Source organism: Pseudorasbora parva, chromosome 1 (genome assembly GCF_024679245.1).
Source record: "Pseudorasbora parva isolate DD20220531a chromosome 1, ASM2467924v1, whole genome shotgun sequence".
NCBI lineage: Eukaryota > Metazoa > Chordata > Actinopteri > Cypriniformes > Gobionidae > Pseudorasbora > Pseudorasbora parva.
Window position 1 is genome coordinate 64771256 of NC_090172.1, and position 17995 is coordinate 64789250.

Here is a 17995-nt window from a genome sequence, read left to right on the forward strand (position 1 = left end):
GATTATGGTCTGCGATACCCATCAGAAAATTATAAGATTTAGTAATTATTTCCGGCTTGTTACTGAAAAGCAAGTCTATTTGGTTTTTTGACTGTCTTGTGATTCTTGTAGGTTACTCAATATTTTGAGAAAAACTAAAAGTATCCGTAATACGTTTGAGTACTTTTCTGTCCTTCTTACAGTCTCAGTTCACATTGAAATCTCTAATGACAAGGATTTCTTTGGACTTATTGTATGAAATGTGATGTTTCAATAGAGCCTGTAGTTGCTCGTAGAAATACATTTTTGCTGAAGGAGGACGATACAGGCAGATCAAAATGAAAGCCATCTCTGGAGAGAGAGAGAGATATTTAAGGAGACATTTTCTATTTCGACCTCATTTGGTACGCTGTGTTGGAAGCATTCTAAGTTGTTTTTTTTTACGTAATGCAACACCCCTCCTCCTTTTCCCTTAAATCTATCCCTTCTAAACACATTATAGTTTTGGAAGACAACACCAGACTCAGCTGAGGAGCCAAGTTTCTGATAATCCTAATATGTCAATGTAGGTACAATTGGGTTGATAAGTCCTTTACTCCAGAACGAGACCAAACAGTGAGTGTGTGTGAAGTGTGTGCTTTTGTAGCAGGTTGATGGGGTGCAGATGAGCTGCAGGTGTGTGAAACAGTGAATGGCATTCAGGTGAGGGTCTGGGAGGATGATTGAAAATAGTGATGAGATGGTGACTGTCCCTGCGTCCCAATTCGCATACTATCCATACTAAATAGTATTCGAAAATATAATTAGTAAATCATAGTATGTTAAAAAGAGTATTCCAAAGATACCCGGATGATTTACTATTTCCAGTCAGAATTTGAAGTATGGATCGATGGGCACTCTAACGGCTGATATTACCCTCAACCCATTGCGAGTTGGACGAGGATTTTCGATTAGAACTACAAATGCAGATAAAAATCGTTAAAAAAAAATAAAAACATGAAGGATGTGCGAGTCCAGCGGTCAAGTAGAGAAGATTAGATAAAGGGGTTTGAGTGACCAACTATCAATATTTAACCTGACAAAAATATATTTATTCAGTGTTGTCCACTAATATTTCACCTGCAGCAGCATTGTGAACTTTTTTAATGACACATTTGGCCATTAACTTTTAAATGCATCATTATATTTAAACTGCAAACAGATGAGGCAACACGATCTCATGGTCATGCATATAAAGTGTGAAATCTCGTGGAATGGATACGCCAAAATGAGTTTTGGCGTGCAAATGCTACTCAGTTTTTTGCGTGCATATGATACGCACTTTATGGCGTGCATATGACACGCTCTTGAGTAGGTTTAGGGTGGTGGGGTGAGGGGTTCGTATGTATAATACACCATAAAGTGCGTATCATATGCACCGAAAAACCGCGTACCATATGCACACCAAAACTCATTTTGCCGTATACATTCCACGAGATTGCAAACTCGTACTATTTATTCGCATTTCCGTGAGATCGGGCTCGATGAGGAGAGTCTCTGTATCAAAGACCCACACATGGCAGATCAACGAGTGACTACGTTTCTCTCTGATACGGTAGGAGATTAAACTGAATGTGGAGGATTTAAACTGTGACGAATCTGACGATGATTGACAGGTTTAAATGGTGACGGGATGCACGTAAATAAGCGACAGAGTCCTTAAAGATGGCGAAGTAGTCCCGAAGCTTGCATACTTTTCTGCTACACACTCAAAAGTATATACTTTTCCTTCACAAAAAGAGTACATACTTTTAGGACGTAGTACAAGTAGGCGATTTGGGACGCAGCATGCGACAATACATCCTGGGGGGTCGGCTGCGGCCCTTTGTCTTCAGGCAGGAAATGCTGAGTCCATTACCCTCTAGATGTGAGCTATGGATGGGACTCTTAATATTATATTTACTGGTCTGTCAATAAATTAACACGTGCTACTGAATCTGGCCTGCCAAGTCTTTCAGGTAGAACAAGTTGTTTTCCTCATTCTTGTGCTGTTGTGTCGTTCCTGAAAAGAAAATGGATACAATCATGTTATATTTACATACAGTGATGAGAGAAACAACGCTTTTCAAAGATTTGAATTAAATAACCAATTGCTTCACAAAATCATTCACTGTTTCAAGGTGTCCGCAACACTGGTCAGAACAGGGTAAATGCAACCAAAACTCAGGCCATAAAACAACTTTTACAGACCCATTGCAAATGTTTTATTGAAAGTAAAATCTATCAAATGCGACTTCACTGAATTGGTGTGATTCATAGAGATCATCACAATACCCCCACCCCCCCCCCCCCCCCCCCCAAGTCGTGAAAAACTGACATTTCAAAAAGTTTTGCAACAGTTATGATGTAACAAAACCCTGTTTACTGAAATCACGTGACTCCGGCAGTTTGATACACACTCCGAACCACTGATTAAAAACAAGAGATTCATGAAGCAGCGTTTCGAAATCACTCGTTGCATGTTGACACATAACCGTTGTGATGTGGACTTTGCTATTCTTTTACATTTAAAACGATTTTGATAACTATACTTTTATCATTATAGTCATCATTATTGGTGTGACCAATTCAGAACGAACCTTCATAAGTTTAGTGTTGGTGCCTGGGAAACTACTTCTTCTTTTTGATTTCTGCTTCCAAAGAATGAACACACAGTGAAGGTAAAGTGAATCTGTTATACTATAGTATTTAGTATTATTTTACTGCTAATAATTGAGCCAACTTTGTTTACAGGAAGAGTTTCATGGTTCTGATTTTGAAGGAGTTTTGGTGTGAGAATGAGGGTGTGACATTCAGAAGTATGTCAGGGAAAACTCACAGAACTTGTCACTCTGGTAATTCATGTAGCTCATATTTAGTGTCAAATGACTCATTCAAGAGTGTTTTGAGCACCAAACTCGTCAGTATGTTTACTGATACACAGAAAATGGCACTTCTTCAAACTGTTGGCTGGCATTTGATTTTATAGTATATTTTGTTAATCAATCAGCTAGAGAACAGGGAACCATTACTGGATGAACTTCTAGAAGAAAACATCATTAATACAATATAATTTTATACATTTAAGCACCTCAGTTGAAGACGGGACAAGGACATGGGAGGTAAGAAATTACACCTTTAATATGTTTTTAATCAAATTCGCAAACATGATTTTAAAGTGTTTTTGAACTTTGACTTTGAGCAACTGCAAGTGTACCGTACGAGCAGCTGTCTTTATACTATGAGTATGTCTAAATGCTCCATTTGCCAAATCGGAAGATGACAGTTAAGGGGTTAATAGACCCCTACTAGAAAGAAAAGCTACTAGAGTTTATAACCTATAGAAATTCAGATCACACTCCCTCTCTTAAAGGGACAGTTCACCTAGAAAATACATTTCTGTTATTCATTTATGTTTTATAACTATGACTTTGGTTTTGCTGTTGAAAAGAAAAGATAATATTTTGAGAAATGTCTCTACAATAAAAATCAATGGGGTTCAATGTCGTTTATGCTTTGAAGACATAAAATAATTTTATTAAAATAATAGTTTCCTTTAATAACAACAGCATATTTTTAAAATAGTTTCTGTGTCTCATAAACTGTAAAAAAAATAATAAAGTGTTTTTAACTAGTTTTATTTAATAAAGATTTCCACAGATTTTTTACGTTCACTCAATTTTGTTCTAGAAAATGTTACCTGAATTAATATTTTTGAATTGTCTCAAACTTGACTTCAGCATTAAAATGTACGTTTGCTCAATTATTTTTTAAAGTTAATTGAATTAATAATTTTTATTTGGCTCAAACTTGACTTCAACTTTAAAATGTATGTTTACTCAACCTGTTTTATAATGAATTCAACTAAAACGTTTTAATTTTTTAATTGTTTTATTCTTTACTAGAAATTGCTGTGGAACACAAAATGTTATAGTGAGGATAACAAAAACAAATAAAAACACATTGTTTCATCTGCATGTATAACATTTGTCCTACAAACAATACTGTAATACGGTTCGTAGATGGGAAGGAAGGAAGCGGGAACCGGCGAACGTTCAACCACATTAATTCAAAATAAATAAACAAACCGAAAGTAAAACCCTGGGCAGCCCCTCACGGACGACTGCCCGCGAACACACAAAATAAAACATAACATAAAATCCAGGCCTGGTCCTCTCTCGTCTTCCGCAGCCCTTGCTCCTCCTTATATGCTCCCGTCACATGGCCGCGAGACGAGACCGGTGTGCCACGCAGCTGGCACTCGTCAACATTAAAGGGGGGGTGAAATGCTGTTTCATGCATACTGAGCTTTTTACACCTTTAAAGACTTGGATTCCCATCCTAAACATAGACAAAGTTTCAAAAACTAATGTTGGACGTTTGATGGAGTATTTCTGTGTTAAAAATACTCCTTCCGGTTTCTCACAAGTTTCGGCGAGTTTTTTTCGAGTATGGGTCTAATTGACGTTAAATAGAGCGGAAGGTCCTTGTATGGGCTGAACGGGCTCTTCTCCCGGAAGGGTGCGCGCGCGCGTAACTAGAGGGAGAGAGAGGAAATGCACGCTGTAAACAGTCTCTCAGGTGCAGATCCAGTCCTCCGTGAACACTTATGCGCGCCCCGGGAAGGCAGCGCTGCATTTGAACCGATTTGAACGCAGAAATGACGGGAAGCTTCAAGGCATCGCTTCAGTCGCGTCGCAAAGTGGATTTCCACGGTCACTGCTGTCACAGGACTTCACCAAATCATACCAAAGAAGTGTGTTTTTGACAGAGCGGTCCTGCTTTGGAAGATGCCGGTGAGTAAATCAACTTCAAATGTCTGTGCTATTGGCTACCGTCGCATGAGTAAACATCAGTAAACGACACGATCGCGTGCTTCGTCATTCAAATGCGCTAACGGTTACTCCATTGTTGTTCTGTATAACGTTACACTAGTCTGACGTGCAAAACCGTTCTGCTTGCTACTTCTAAGGTCTAGTCGCATACAATAGTCCATAAACCGAATCATGTCCTCATACACTGCGAGTAAAGACACAGAAATGTGGAGAGGCCATTAAATACAGTCCATACCACAGAGACGGACGTCCTGCTGTTGCCGTTTCTTCTGTTCAATTTATTTCAGCCTCAGATTTGATTGTGGATCATTATCTGTATTAGCTGAGATAGATGGGTTTCTCCACGCTTGAGGACGTCACAGCTTTGCGCGCTTGTGATTCTTTAGCTCCGCCCACACGATACGCCTCCAGGTTTTTTCCGGAAAGACTCGGTACAGCCCATATTTCTTTTATAAATATGATAAAACTAAAGACTTTTCGGAGATATGAAGGATGCAATACTACTCTATAGGTACTCAAGATTGACATGAGATTGACTGAAACTGAGTGTTTCACCCCCCCTTTAATCACCGGCCCGCTCTCGCGGTCCCTCGCCCAGTTGCCTGTCACACCACAAATACATTTTCATAACAACAACAATTCATTTCAAATTTCTTTAAAATAATTTAAAAAATGACCAAAGCCCTTGTAACTTTTCTTTAATGCACCTTTAGACTTTAACCTAAACACACAGTCAAAGTAGATACAGTGGAGCGTTCTTCCAGTGTTTCAGCTGTTAAAGGGATAGTTCACCAAAAAAATGAAAATCATTCACTCACCCGCATGTTGTTCCAAACCTGTATGAGTTTCTTTGTTGTGCTGAACACAAAAGAAGGTATTTGGAAGAATGTTTGTAACAAAGCAGATAGAAACATTCACTACCATGGTATTTCCTCCCTACTATGGTAGTCAGTGGTTGCTGTATCTGTTTGGTTACAAACATTCATCAAAATATCTTATTTTGTGTTGAGCAGAACAAAGACAGGTAGTTTTTTTTTGTTTTCTGAACAGGTAGACCAGATGAGAATTTGTTCTTACCTCATGAAGCAGAAGTAGAAGAGGTTCAGTCAAACGCTGCATAACCTCTGCATGAGGGATAATATGAGCCGTAAATCTCCCGCTGACACGCTTTATTGAACATCACAACTGACGTAACATTTGGAAAACTCAGAGTCATTATTATTTTTGACGTCACTACAAGGAAATAACCCGGTTTATTAATAAAGTCATGTAAACCAAGTTTACTTGCATTGTCCGTTTAATGGTTTGCACGTAAATGGGGAAAACTGGTTATATCAATAAGCTGATATTTGTGAGTTATCATCTTACTGGTGTGCATGTAAACGCACTCATTGACATGGGACATAATTAATGAAACGCATATAAATACAAAAACATCAAATATGTTCAATTTTGTACGTTTTTTAACTAAAATAATTACCTTTAGTTTTATATGAGCATTTATTCTTGATGAGTGAACTTGAAAGTTAGACATCACTTAAATTATACATATTTCCCTTGGATATATAATTTAATTCTAACTAACTTACTTAACTTCTAATGTTAAATATCCACACAAGCCTAATATGTTCAACACATTTGTCTTCCAGATAATCAATACGACTTACCTGACACATAAACTGACCCTCAAAATGTGTCTCCTGGTGAAACCTGCGAACTGCTCGAAGTACTTTGAGCTGACAATCCTTCTGGGAAATCAAACGAGCTCTTGTACGTATTCATTAAAATTAGGCAGATTAAAGGCAACAATTAATTACATATTAATTACACAATTATTTCTATCTTCTTATCATAATGCAGATACCACTATAAATACAATCTTGAAAATACTGCTTGTCATGGTGATTACTGACCACTCAAACATTGAACTGAAGTATCATATAGATTCTGTAAAACGGTAACCAATAGACTACTATAATGACGCTGGCTTGTAAACGTGAGCATCGCGATTATTTGGCTTTTGAAAAAAATAAAACCCATGAAATGATATTCATATGACATGCTGAAACATGCCACTGACTGTAACGTTACCTGGGATGAAGACATTTTACACGCGCCGCCAGAAGAACACCTGCATGTGAACTCCTCCTGCAGTGTTCAGGGGAACTGTTAGTGCTGCACCGACCCGCGGGACGCTTTTATGAAATTATATGGCCCACCCTGCACTACTGTATATATTTTTACAACCCGCCCCGCACCCGCACCCATTAAATAGACATACGGGTTGTCATGTCAACAAATGCACGCGCGATGGCATCCCCTAATGTAGGATGACAGAGCTTACGACAGTAGTTGAGGACATTATTTTTCCCAACTGTAGGGGGACCCCGAGAGCAAAAGTTACCCAGTGATGCTTTAATCTGTCAGTAGGTGTAGTCTCTTTATCCCAGACTGACTGATATCCATTTAGCTCTTGCATATAAAATAAAGCAACTATGGTTACTCTAAAATGCAGTTTTATCACACAGCACAATGCCATAGATGTTGCAAGATTTGAGGGAGCGTGCAATTGGCATGCTGACTGCAGGAGTGTCCACCAGACCTGTTGCCCGTGAATTTAATGTTAATTTCTTTACCATAAGCCGTCTCTAAAGGCGTTTCAGAGAATTTGGCAGTACTTCCAACTGGCCTCACAACCGCAGACCACGTGTAACCACACCAGCCCAGGACACCTACATCCAGCATCTCAACCTCGAAGATTGTCTGAGACCAGTTACCTGGACAGCTGCTGCAACAATCGGTTTTCAGAACCAAATCATTTCAGGGAAGCTCATCTGCATGCTCGTTGTCCTCATCGGGGTCTCGACCTGACTGCAGTTCGTTGTCGTAACCTACTTGAGTGGACAAAAGCTCACATTTGATGGCATCTTACAATTTGGAGAGGTGTTTTCTTCACGGATGAATCCCGGTTTTCACTGTGCAGGGCAGATGGTAGACAGCATGTATGGCGTTGTGTGGGTGAGCAGTTTGCTGATGTTAACGTTGTGGATCAAGTGGCCTATTGTGGCGGTGGGGTTATTTTTATGAGCGAGCGTATGTAATGGACAAGGAACTCAGGAACATTTTATTAATGGCATGTTGATACCATGAAGAGATCCTGAGGCCCATTGTTGTGCCATTCATCCACGACCATCAGCTCATGTTGCAGCATGATAATGCATGGCCACATGTTTCAAGGATCTGTACACAATTCCTTGAAAGCTGAAAATACATCTCAGTTCTTGTATGGCCACACACTCTCATACAGCATCCTGCGACTACAAATAAACCGATTAAATATGATTGGATATGTACTTGTGGCATCTTTCTTAAGTAAAATAATGTTAACTACCGCTTATTTATGTGTGTGACTAATTTGTAATCTCGAAAAATTAATTTATTATGATCAATGTACATATAGACATACATACGACAGTGGAAACGCAGTGTGGTTTTGAGCTCGGTGCTACAGGTCCCAGGCATTAGCTCAGCCCGGCCCAATGAAAGCCCTGGCTCGCCCTGGCCCGACAGTGGAAACACATAATGAGTGCGCTGGGAGCTAAAATATTTTTGTGACCATGTGGTTAGATCACTATGATTTCAAAATGTTGACTGGGCATTTTTTTTTTTAATATAATTTTGACTTTTAATTTTGGAATAATCATGAGTCAGTATGACAATATTTTGATATTTTATGGCATAATTTCACCTTTTCATGTCAACATTATGACTTTAAGTCATTATGCCATAAAACGTCAAAATTATGGCCTAGTATGTCATCAATATGATGTTATAATTTCCTTTTTATTTAATTTCTATTACTTGTATTTTTTATAATAAACAGTTTAATCAAAAGCATGATTTTATTTCCTTAAATTTCCCTTATTTCCTTAGTTGGAAATGGTCTTTCATATTGTGGTTTACGGTAAAGAACTGTATAGGTCTGCATACCCCTTTACTAACAGCAGCATATTTCTCAAACAGCTTCTAAATCTCAACCTGAGAGAAGGATTGTGCTTCTTGGGAAAACTGGAGATGGCAAGAGCAGCTCCGGGAACACGATTCTCAAACAGCAAGTCTTCAAGAGTAAAGCTTCCCCGGAGTCTGTAACGGTCGAATGTGTCAGTGGAAAACGGGTGATTGATGGCAAGAAGATCACCGTTATTGACACGCCTGGACTCTTTGACACGGGAATGGATGAAGAGACCATCAAATCCGAGATCATTAGATCCGTGATCGAAAGCTCTCCCCGTTTAGACATGTTCACCATCGTTCTGAAGGTCGGGAGATACACGGGACAAGAAATGGAGACTGTGGATAAAATCTTGGAGTGTTGTGGACAAGACATATTTAATCATTCAGTGGTTTTATTCACTCACGGCGAACAGCTAGAAGGCCAAACCATCGAGGAGTTTGTAAAGATGAGTCCAAAGCTACAGGAGCTTGTTGATAAATGTGGGGGCCACTGTCATGTCATCGACAATAAATACTGGAAAAGCCGGCAAACGGGAAACAGGAGCAACACGGTTCAGGTGAAAAATCTGCTGGAGACCATCGAGCAAAAGCTGAAGGACAGTAATGGCTGCTACACCAATGAGCTGCTTCAGATAGTGGAGGAAGAGATTCAACAGAAGATGAAGAACATAAAAAAGGCCAATTTGTTGGCTGAAGAGAAGCGAGAATTAGCTAAAAAGAGTGTGCGCAGAAGACTTGTCGTTCAGCTTGCAGAAGTGAAACCAGGGGTGCTGACCAATGCTTTTCTTGGCATTAGTGTGGCAGTGACATCCATTGTGACTTTACTGAAAGGCACTAATGTTCCCAGAGTGGTGAATGCAAGTACTGTATTCTATAACAGTGGTTCTTAAATGGGGGTACGCGTACCCCTGGGGGTACGTGAAGGCACTCCAGGGGGTACGTGTGATTTTAAAATATAGCCTATATATATTTAAAAAGTACCATCCATGCAAAAATCCTTCAGAAATAATTATTTCATAAATATTTCTGTGAAATATAAGTATAAGTTCATAAAATGTATTTTCTATTCAGTAGGCTATTCAATTTCATTATCCTAAAAACCCAGAATCTCCCCCATACCTGGATGGTTTGACCCAACCTGTCATTTTCCGCATGGCATCAACTGACAATCACTTGGATCAACGAATGTGTGACCAGATGTCCGGTTTCCCGGGGACAGTCCTGGTTTTTAATGTTCTGTCCCTGAACTGAGCTGTCCCCGGAAATGTACCCGTTTTACAGCTCATTCCAAACAACCCGCAGATATATTGGGGGGAAAAGCACGCAACCAACACCATACAGAGCCGCTGGTTTTAGGAGCAAGAGTTTCGTGATCATTTTCACCAGCAGATGGCGCTGTGAGCTACGCTGACTCTACTTGGTCGCGTCCGTGTGCTGCTACTACTTCATGAAGAACGTCGAGAGCAGGCAGAACGGCATTATGTTCAAATATCAAACAAAACCTCATTATCGCTTTCAAGGTAGTAACATATTAACTATTGGCTTTTAATGTAAAGTAATATTGTTTGTATGTACTTTATAACAGAGCCTCAGAAAGGTGCGGATTGATTTGCCTGAAAAGTTCTGCAGTCACAATGAAGTGATTAACGTTCCCAAACCTCTGAAATTTAAATACAGTACATGTGCAGAATACATATACTTAAAATGCCTAAAAGCCTAAAATGCTAAATAACATGACCAATTAAGGCTACTAAGAATTATTTTCAAGCATAAACATAAAACTTTTGAAGTAAAAACAGTAATTTATATAGTATATAGCCTAAACTTAAATACAATTATACAATATTACAATATTTTTTAATAGTTTTATTTATTATGTTTGTTTTTGTTAAGTCATGTTACAATATTGTTTTAAACTGCTTATTTACAATGGTTAATAGCTTAACTGTTTTCATTGTTTGTTTGTTTTTAATGTTCTTATTGTATTAAATCCAGACCAAAAATCCTAATAATCAAACTAAATTATAATGAATATTAATGTTAATAATAATATAGGGACTCCACAACAACAAAAACATAAAAAAATATATTGTCCCTGTTTTTTAACTAAAATACAACAACAAATGAGATTTTAGTGATATTTTGACCACTGAAATAGGAAATGTCCCCAATTTCAGAATTATGGACACTGTTTGAAACACTAAATTTTAGTGACGATAAATATTTGCAATAAATTTAGCCATGGATTATTATTATCTAAAATGTTCGAAATAGTTAAATTTTTTCAAATGTTTACATTTTGTATGTGTTTATCTGTTCAAAAGTTTAATAAACCAGACATGGATGGCAGTGCTCTGTTTTAAGTCTTTTTTTCTTTTCTTTTTTTACCAAAAATACTTTGCGCTGGTTAGGGGTTACTTGGCTGGAAAAATATTTCACAGGGGGTACGTCACTGAAAAAAGGTTGAGAACCTCTGTTCTATAAAGTGTAATTTATTTTATCATTTCTGTTTAAATAATTCATGAGTATTTATTTTTAATTCTTGCTCACTATATTATATGTAGGCAACATGCAGTCACACTCAGGGGTTGAAATTAGAGCCCAACTGATATGGGTTTTTGGGGGCAAATGCTGATACCGATATTATGGAGTAAAAAATCTGATATCGATATATTGGCCGATATTCATTATGTGTGTATTATAGTACAGTACCATCCAAATGTTTGACTAGTACTGTATACACTCACCTAAAGGATTTTTAGGAACACATTTTCAATTTCTCATTAATGCAATTATCTAATAATCCAATCACATGGCAGTTGCTTCAATGCATTTAGGGGTGTGGTCCTGGTCAAGACAATCTCCTGAACTCCAAACTGAATGTCAGAATGGGAAAGAAATGTGATTTAAGCAATTTTGAGCATGGCATGGTTGTTGGTGCCAGACGGGCCGGTCTGAGTATTTCACAATCTGCTCAGTTACTGGGATATTCACACACAACCATTACTAGGGTTTACAAAGAATGGTGTGAAAAGGGAAAAACATCCAGTATGCAGCAGTCCTGTGGGCGAAAATGCCTTGTTGATGCTCGAGGTCAGAGGAGAATGGGCCGACTGATTCAAGCTGATAGAAGAGCAACTTTGACTGAAATAACCACTCGTTACAACCGAGGTATGCAGCAAAGCATTTGAGAAGCCACAACACGCCATGAAACGCTGGCGGTGACTTGAAAATGTAATTTTTACAGTGCATCTGGAAAGTATTCACACCACTTCCCTTTTTCTGCAGTTTATGTTACAGCCTTATTATATTAAATGTATTAAAATCATATTTTTTTTCTCAATTCTACAAAAAAATTACAATAATAATAAAAAAATCACATGTACATTGTAGCCACAACTTTGTGGATATATAGATATATAGATTTATATGGATCAGTGGTCGTAACTGTTTTTCAGCGGCACAGGCCAAAGCGTGATTGGTTAGAGCGAGAACGTGCTATGATTGGTCAGCACGATATGGCCGTGATCTGATTGGTTTAAGTAGAAGGTGGGTGGAGTCTACGTATTTGTGGATTTTTTTGAGTCTAGACGCTAGAAATGTTTCAAAATCCACGGGCTGTGTTGCGATTTACAAATGTGGAAGAAGACCATCAACAAATGCAGAGGAAGCGATTCACAAATGAATGCAACTTATGCAAGGCAGAGTTGTGTGTTTGTGACATCAAAATATATGTGTGGATTTTTTTGTTATTCACAAATGTCTTTGTATTTATTTGTGAATATAAATATTTTTTGTGAATCTCCTGCATATATTGCCTTGGCTGTTTGAAACCTTTGAAAGACTTTGTTGAAGCACTTTTGGCACAAATTACAGCCTAAATCTTTTTGAATTAAGTCTTTTTGTTTATGATTCTACAAGCTTGGAATGCCTATTTTTGGGCAGTTCGTCCAAATCTTCTTTGCAGGACCTCTCAGGCTCTATCAGGTTGGATGGGAAGCAATGGTGCACAGCCATTTTCTGATCTCTCAAGATATGTTCAATTGGTTCCAGTCCAATCTCTGGCTGGGCCCCTCAAAGACATTCACAGAGTTGTCCCGTAGACACTCCTTTGTTATCTCGGCTGTGTGCTTGGGGTCGTTGTCCTTCTAGAAAATGAACCTTCACCCCAGTCTGAGTTCCAGAGTACTCTGGAGCAGGTTTTCATCAAGGATATCTCTATTCAGTGCTGCATTCATATTTCCCTCAATCCTGAATAGTCTCCCAATTCCTGCCAATGAAAAACATCCCCACAGCATGATGCTGCCACCAACATTCTTTATGGTAGGGATGGTATTGACCAGGTGATGAGTGGTGCCTTCACTCTATATATTAACTATACACTGAATCTTAAAAAATATATTAAAGTTTTTCAGTCAAGCATGGGGTGATTTTCAATTTTTTTTTGTTGTTGTTTGATTAACATTAATCACACAGAATATTATGGCCGGCCCTATAAAGGGATAGTTCCTGCAAAGATGAAAATTAGAACGATTTACACTTTCTCAAGTCATTCTAGGTGTATATGACATTCTTCTTTCAGACAAATAAAATCAGATTTATATTAAAACAGTCCTGGGTAATCCAAGCTTTAAAATGGCAGTAAATTGTTGCTCTGCTTTTGGAAAAGTGCATCTATTCATCATAAAACTGCTCCATGCGTCTCTATAAAATTTGTATAAAGTAAAATACCAAGCTAAAATACCTAGCTAGAAAAAACAAACAAAACAAAAACACGCAACTGGTGTGCAATGTCGTCAGAGGTACCGTGTAGACATCATTGGTGGGAGGAAGAAGTGCTACTGCCTGATGAATTAGTCAAACAATGGAAATGTAATAAAAGGCAGATCAGCCCAACATTAACAAGCACTGACAAAGATGATGCCTGCTCTGTCTGAACGAGACAGCTTGATGAACTGCTGATCGTCAAACATTTCAAAATAATCTGCCGCTTTAAATAACTGGGAGAGTAACAGTGATTCTTAGCTTTAAGATATTTGGTAACTTGCTTTTATATTTAATTTTGATAGTAAAATTCAAAGCAAAGTGAAATCAAAGCACTCAAGACTAAAATGGCACTATGAGAAGCTTGATAAATATGGGCCCAGTTAAATGAATAATAATAATAATAATAATAATAATAATAATAATAATAATAATAATAATAATAATAATACAACCGAGGTATTCAGCAAAGTATTTGTGAAGCCACAACACGCACAACCTTGAGGTGGATGGGCTACAACAGCAGAAGCCCCCCCCGGGTACCACTTTAAAGTATGAAGGATTCTGATTGGCTGTCAATGTTTTTTGTTGTTGTTGTTTTTCAACAGCAGGGGGAAACAAATGCAGCGGCTATTTCCACTAAGTGGCCATAGCATATTTTTTTAGTGATAGACAATATTTAGACTGATAATGCAATTTTAATTAACTAATCATCTAATAAGACTAAATATCAAGTGTCTGTGTATGTGTTCTCTTATATCAATTTCCAGGGCTTTTATTTGTTTCAACTACCATTATTTCTTTTAATTATACGAATATTTTATTAAATTATATACAAATGTATTAAAGAGATCAGATGTTTCACCCCAGGGGTGTATACTATTGAACAAGCATGGTACATCGCTGGGGTGAAACAGATATGACATAACGAAACCTTTACTGAAATCACGTGACTCCGGCAGTTTGATACACACTCCGAACCACTGATTCAAATCAAAAGATTTGTAAAAGTTTCAAAGCTTCATGAAGCAGCGTTTTGAAATCACCAAAATCACCAAATCGCATCACTTATTGCATGTTGACACATAACCGTTGTGATGTGGACTTTGCTATTCTTTTACATTTAGAACGATTTTAATACCTATACTTTTATCATTATAATCATCCTTCTTGGTTTGACTGATTCAGAACGAACCTTCACAAGTTTAGTGTTGGTGCCTGTGAAACTACATGATTCTATCTTCTATCGTCCAATTGATTTCTGCTAACAAAAAATGAAAACAGACAGTAAAGGTAAAGTGAATCTGTTATACTTCAGTATTTTGTATTATTTTACTGCTAATAACTGAACCAAACTTATGTTTACCATGTGTTTATCTCAAAGGAAGAGTTTCATGGCTCTGATTTTGAAGGAGTTTGATGTGAGAATGAGGGTGTTACGTTCAGAAGTAGGAGGTGTGGGAAAACTCACAGAACTTGTCACTCTGGTAATTCATGTAGCTCATATGTAGTGTCAAATGACTCATTCAAGAGTGTTTTGAGCACCAAACTCTTCGGTATCTTTACTGATACACAGCAAATGGCACTTCTTCAAACTTTTCAGTCATTTGTGTTTATAGTATATTTTGTTAATTGAGCACTGGGAACCATAAGTAGGTAACATTTTCGATAAAAACGCAGTGGAAACAACATAATTTTATACATTAAAGCACCTCATTTGAAGACGGGACAAGAACATGGGAGGTAAGAAAGGACAGATTTTTTCAACACCTTTAAAATATGCCTTTAATCAAATCATGAAATTATTCTATTTATTCAAAAACATTTGTTTGACTCTGAACAATTGCAAGTGTTTCTTTATTTAATAAGAAAAGCTACTAGAGTTTATAACCTTTAGAAATTCAGATCACACTCCCTCTCTTAAAGGGATTCGTCTATGTTTTAAAACTGTAAGACTTTAGTTTTTTTGAGTAGTATTACCTTTAGAACATAAAAAATAATATATTGACAAATGTTCCAAAATGTTTTTCTCTACAATGATAATCAATGGGGTTCAATGTTGTCTATGCTTTAAAAGACGATAGTCTGTAGATTTTAATTCATTTTAATAACAACATATTTCTCAAATAGTCTCTTAACTTTTTGTCTTGACTTAGTATGTCATAAATTTAACTTTTTATGAGATATGAGATGTAGGGATCGACCGATATATCGGGCCGATAATTGTACTTTTAACGTGTATCAGGTGATAGAAGGCCGCTGGGTTCGCCGATATTTTTTCCTGGCATTGTTTACAGACAGGCGTCCACACAGACAGCTCTGTTCTGCTGGAGATGTGTAGTTCATGTACTGCCCCTCCGACACTAGCAGAGTGCTGAAATCGTATAGATCTAGACAACGGTAAGTTTTAAACGTTCAAGCATGTTTTAACTGTTTGACAGCTGAAACATTGTCATACAATTTGAAAGTGGAAACAAGTTACTCTATAAGTTACTCTATCCGTATGCATACAGTAGCTGTTACGAACACTAGTCATAGGACTAAGTAATGCAACTTTTTTCCGTAGTATTTGTGGGAGTTTTATTCAGCGACCACCTGGCTGCGGTTTGGACGCGTGTGGTGTGTGTATCTCTCGTATCTCCAGTGTGTTTCCCACACATAGACTAGCAAAGCGTGCCCCCACCATCTTCAAACTGTCTTGCTCTCCCACTTCCTCGCACTTAGTAATCAAAAACAAATCAGAATTGACATGATGGTAAAAGTTTGGAAGAACAAAGTTTCACGTGGCTGGTATAATAATGACATAGTAAGGCATATTTGTCTATATATACACCATGCAGTTTTATGGTAAAGAACTGTATAGGTCTGCATACCCCTTTACTAACAACAGCATATTTCTCCAACAGCTTCTGAATCTCAACCTGAGAAAAGGATCGTGCTTCTTGGGAAAACTGGAGATGGCAAGAGCAGCTCCGGGAACACGATTCTCAAACAGCAAGTCTTCAAGAGTAAAGCTTCACCGGAGTCTGTGACGGCTGAATGTGTCAGTGGAGATCGGAAGGTCGATGGCAAGAAGATCACCATTATTGACACGCCTGGACTCTTTGACACAGGATTGGATGAGGAGACCATCAAATCCGAGATCATTAGATCCGTGATTGAAAGCTCTCCGGGTCCAGACATATTTACCATCGTCCTGAAGGTCGGGAGATACACGGGACAAGAAATGGAGATTGTGGATAAAATCGTGGAGTGCTGTGGAGAAGATACCTTTAATCATTCAGTGGTTTTATTCACTCACGGCGAACAGCTAGAAGGCCAAACCATCGAGGAGTTTGTGAAGCTGAGTCCAAAGCTACAGGAGCTTGTTGATAAATGTGGAGGCCGCTGTCACGTCATTGACAATAAATACTGGAAAAGGCGGCAAATGGGATACAGGAGCAACAGGGTTCAGGTGAAAAATCTGCTGGAGACCATCGAGCAAAAGCTGAAGGACAGTAAGAACGGCTGCTACACCAATGAACTGCTTCAGATAGTGGAGGAAGAGATTCAAGAGGAGATGAAGAATGTAGAGGATGTCAATTTGTTGCCAGAAGAGAAGCGAGAAATTGCTAAAAAGATTGTGCACAAAAGACTTCTCGTTCGGCTTGCAGGAGTAACCACAGGGACGTTGACCGGTGCTTTTCTCGGCATTGGTGTGGCAGTGGCATCTGTCGTGACTTTACTGAAAGGCACTAATGTTCCCGAAGTGGTGAAAGCAGGAACTGCAGCCGGAGCTGTCGGAGCCACAGGAGTCGTAGCAGGAGCAGCGGCGGTGAAGGCAGGGATTGTTGCCGCAGGGGCTGGTGTTGGATTAGCTGGTTCAGGTCTCGCTGCAGCTACAGGAGTTGCTTTTGGAGCTGCAGCTCTTGCCGGAGCGATCGGAGGAGGAATTACTGGATACAAAGCAACAAATGAGGGTGATTCGGTGTGTGATGCAATTAAGAACACAGCCAAACTCAACTATGAGAATGCCAAAGGTGCAGTGAAAAAGGCAAAGAAACATCAACACAAACTGTTTAAAAAGGAGGACAATAGTACTAATTAGGGAAAAGAGCAGTTTTTAGTGATTTATGGCATAGATTATAATTATATTTACAGTATTGTTGTATGCACTTTATCCCTTTTAGACTAAATAATATGCAGACTACATTTAATATTTATAAAAGGGCAACCTTTTTTCCTGCTGGTGCAACAACGTTTTGTTGGAGGACTGTAAAAATGTTTTGGACGTAGTGTCTTTAACGTCACCTGTAGGTTTCTGAAGAGCAGTTTTGAAACCTCAAATTTGGCGGTTGCCATTTTGTCAGCGTGTAAATAGAAAATGGGCAAAGAGACTTGGGGGA

The 17995-nt window shown here is 38.3% G+C and overlaps 2 protein-coding genes across 3 annotated transcripts; both read left to right on the forward strand.

The window, feature by feature from the left end:
- The first annotated feature begins 2989 nt into the window (after positions 1-2989).
- Positions 2990-10549, forward strand: LOC137087835 (GTPase IMAP family member 7-like). 2 transcript variants are annotated; one of them, XM_067452086.1, is made up of 3 exons: positions 3016-3119; positions 6482-6602; positions 8856-10549. In XM_067452086.1, exons 2-3 carry the CDS (start codon positions 6524-6526, stop codon positions 9734-9736), a joined length of 960 nt encoding a protein of 319 aa, XP_067308187.1. In that variant the 5' UTR covers positions 3016-3119; positions 6482-6523; the 3' UTR covers positions 9737-10549. The 2 variants fall into 2 exon arrangements, with proteins under 2 accessions (XP_067308188.1, XP_067308187.1); XM_067452087.1 differs by lacking the exon at positions 6482-6602 and having other exon boundaries at positions 2990-3119.
- Positions 10550-15273: 4724 nt separating this feature from the next.
- LOC137087861 (GTPase IMAP family member 7-like) lies at positions 15274-17816 on the forward strand. The gene is made up of 2 exons (XM_067452088.1): positions 15274-15353; positions 16517-17816. The coding sequence occupies exons 1-2, from the start codon at positions 15347-15349 to the stop codon at positions 17695-17697; spliced, it is 1188 nt and encodes a 395-aa protein (XP_067308189.1). The 5' UTR covers positions 15274-15346; the 3' UTR covers positions 17698-17816.
- The last annotated feature ends 179 nt before the right edge of the window (positions 17817-17995 follow it).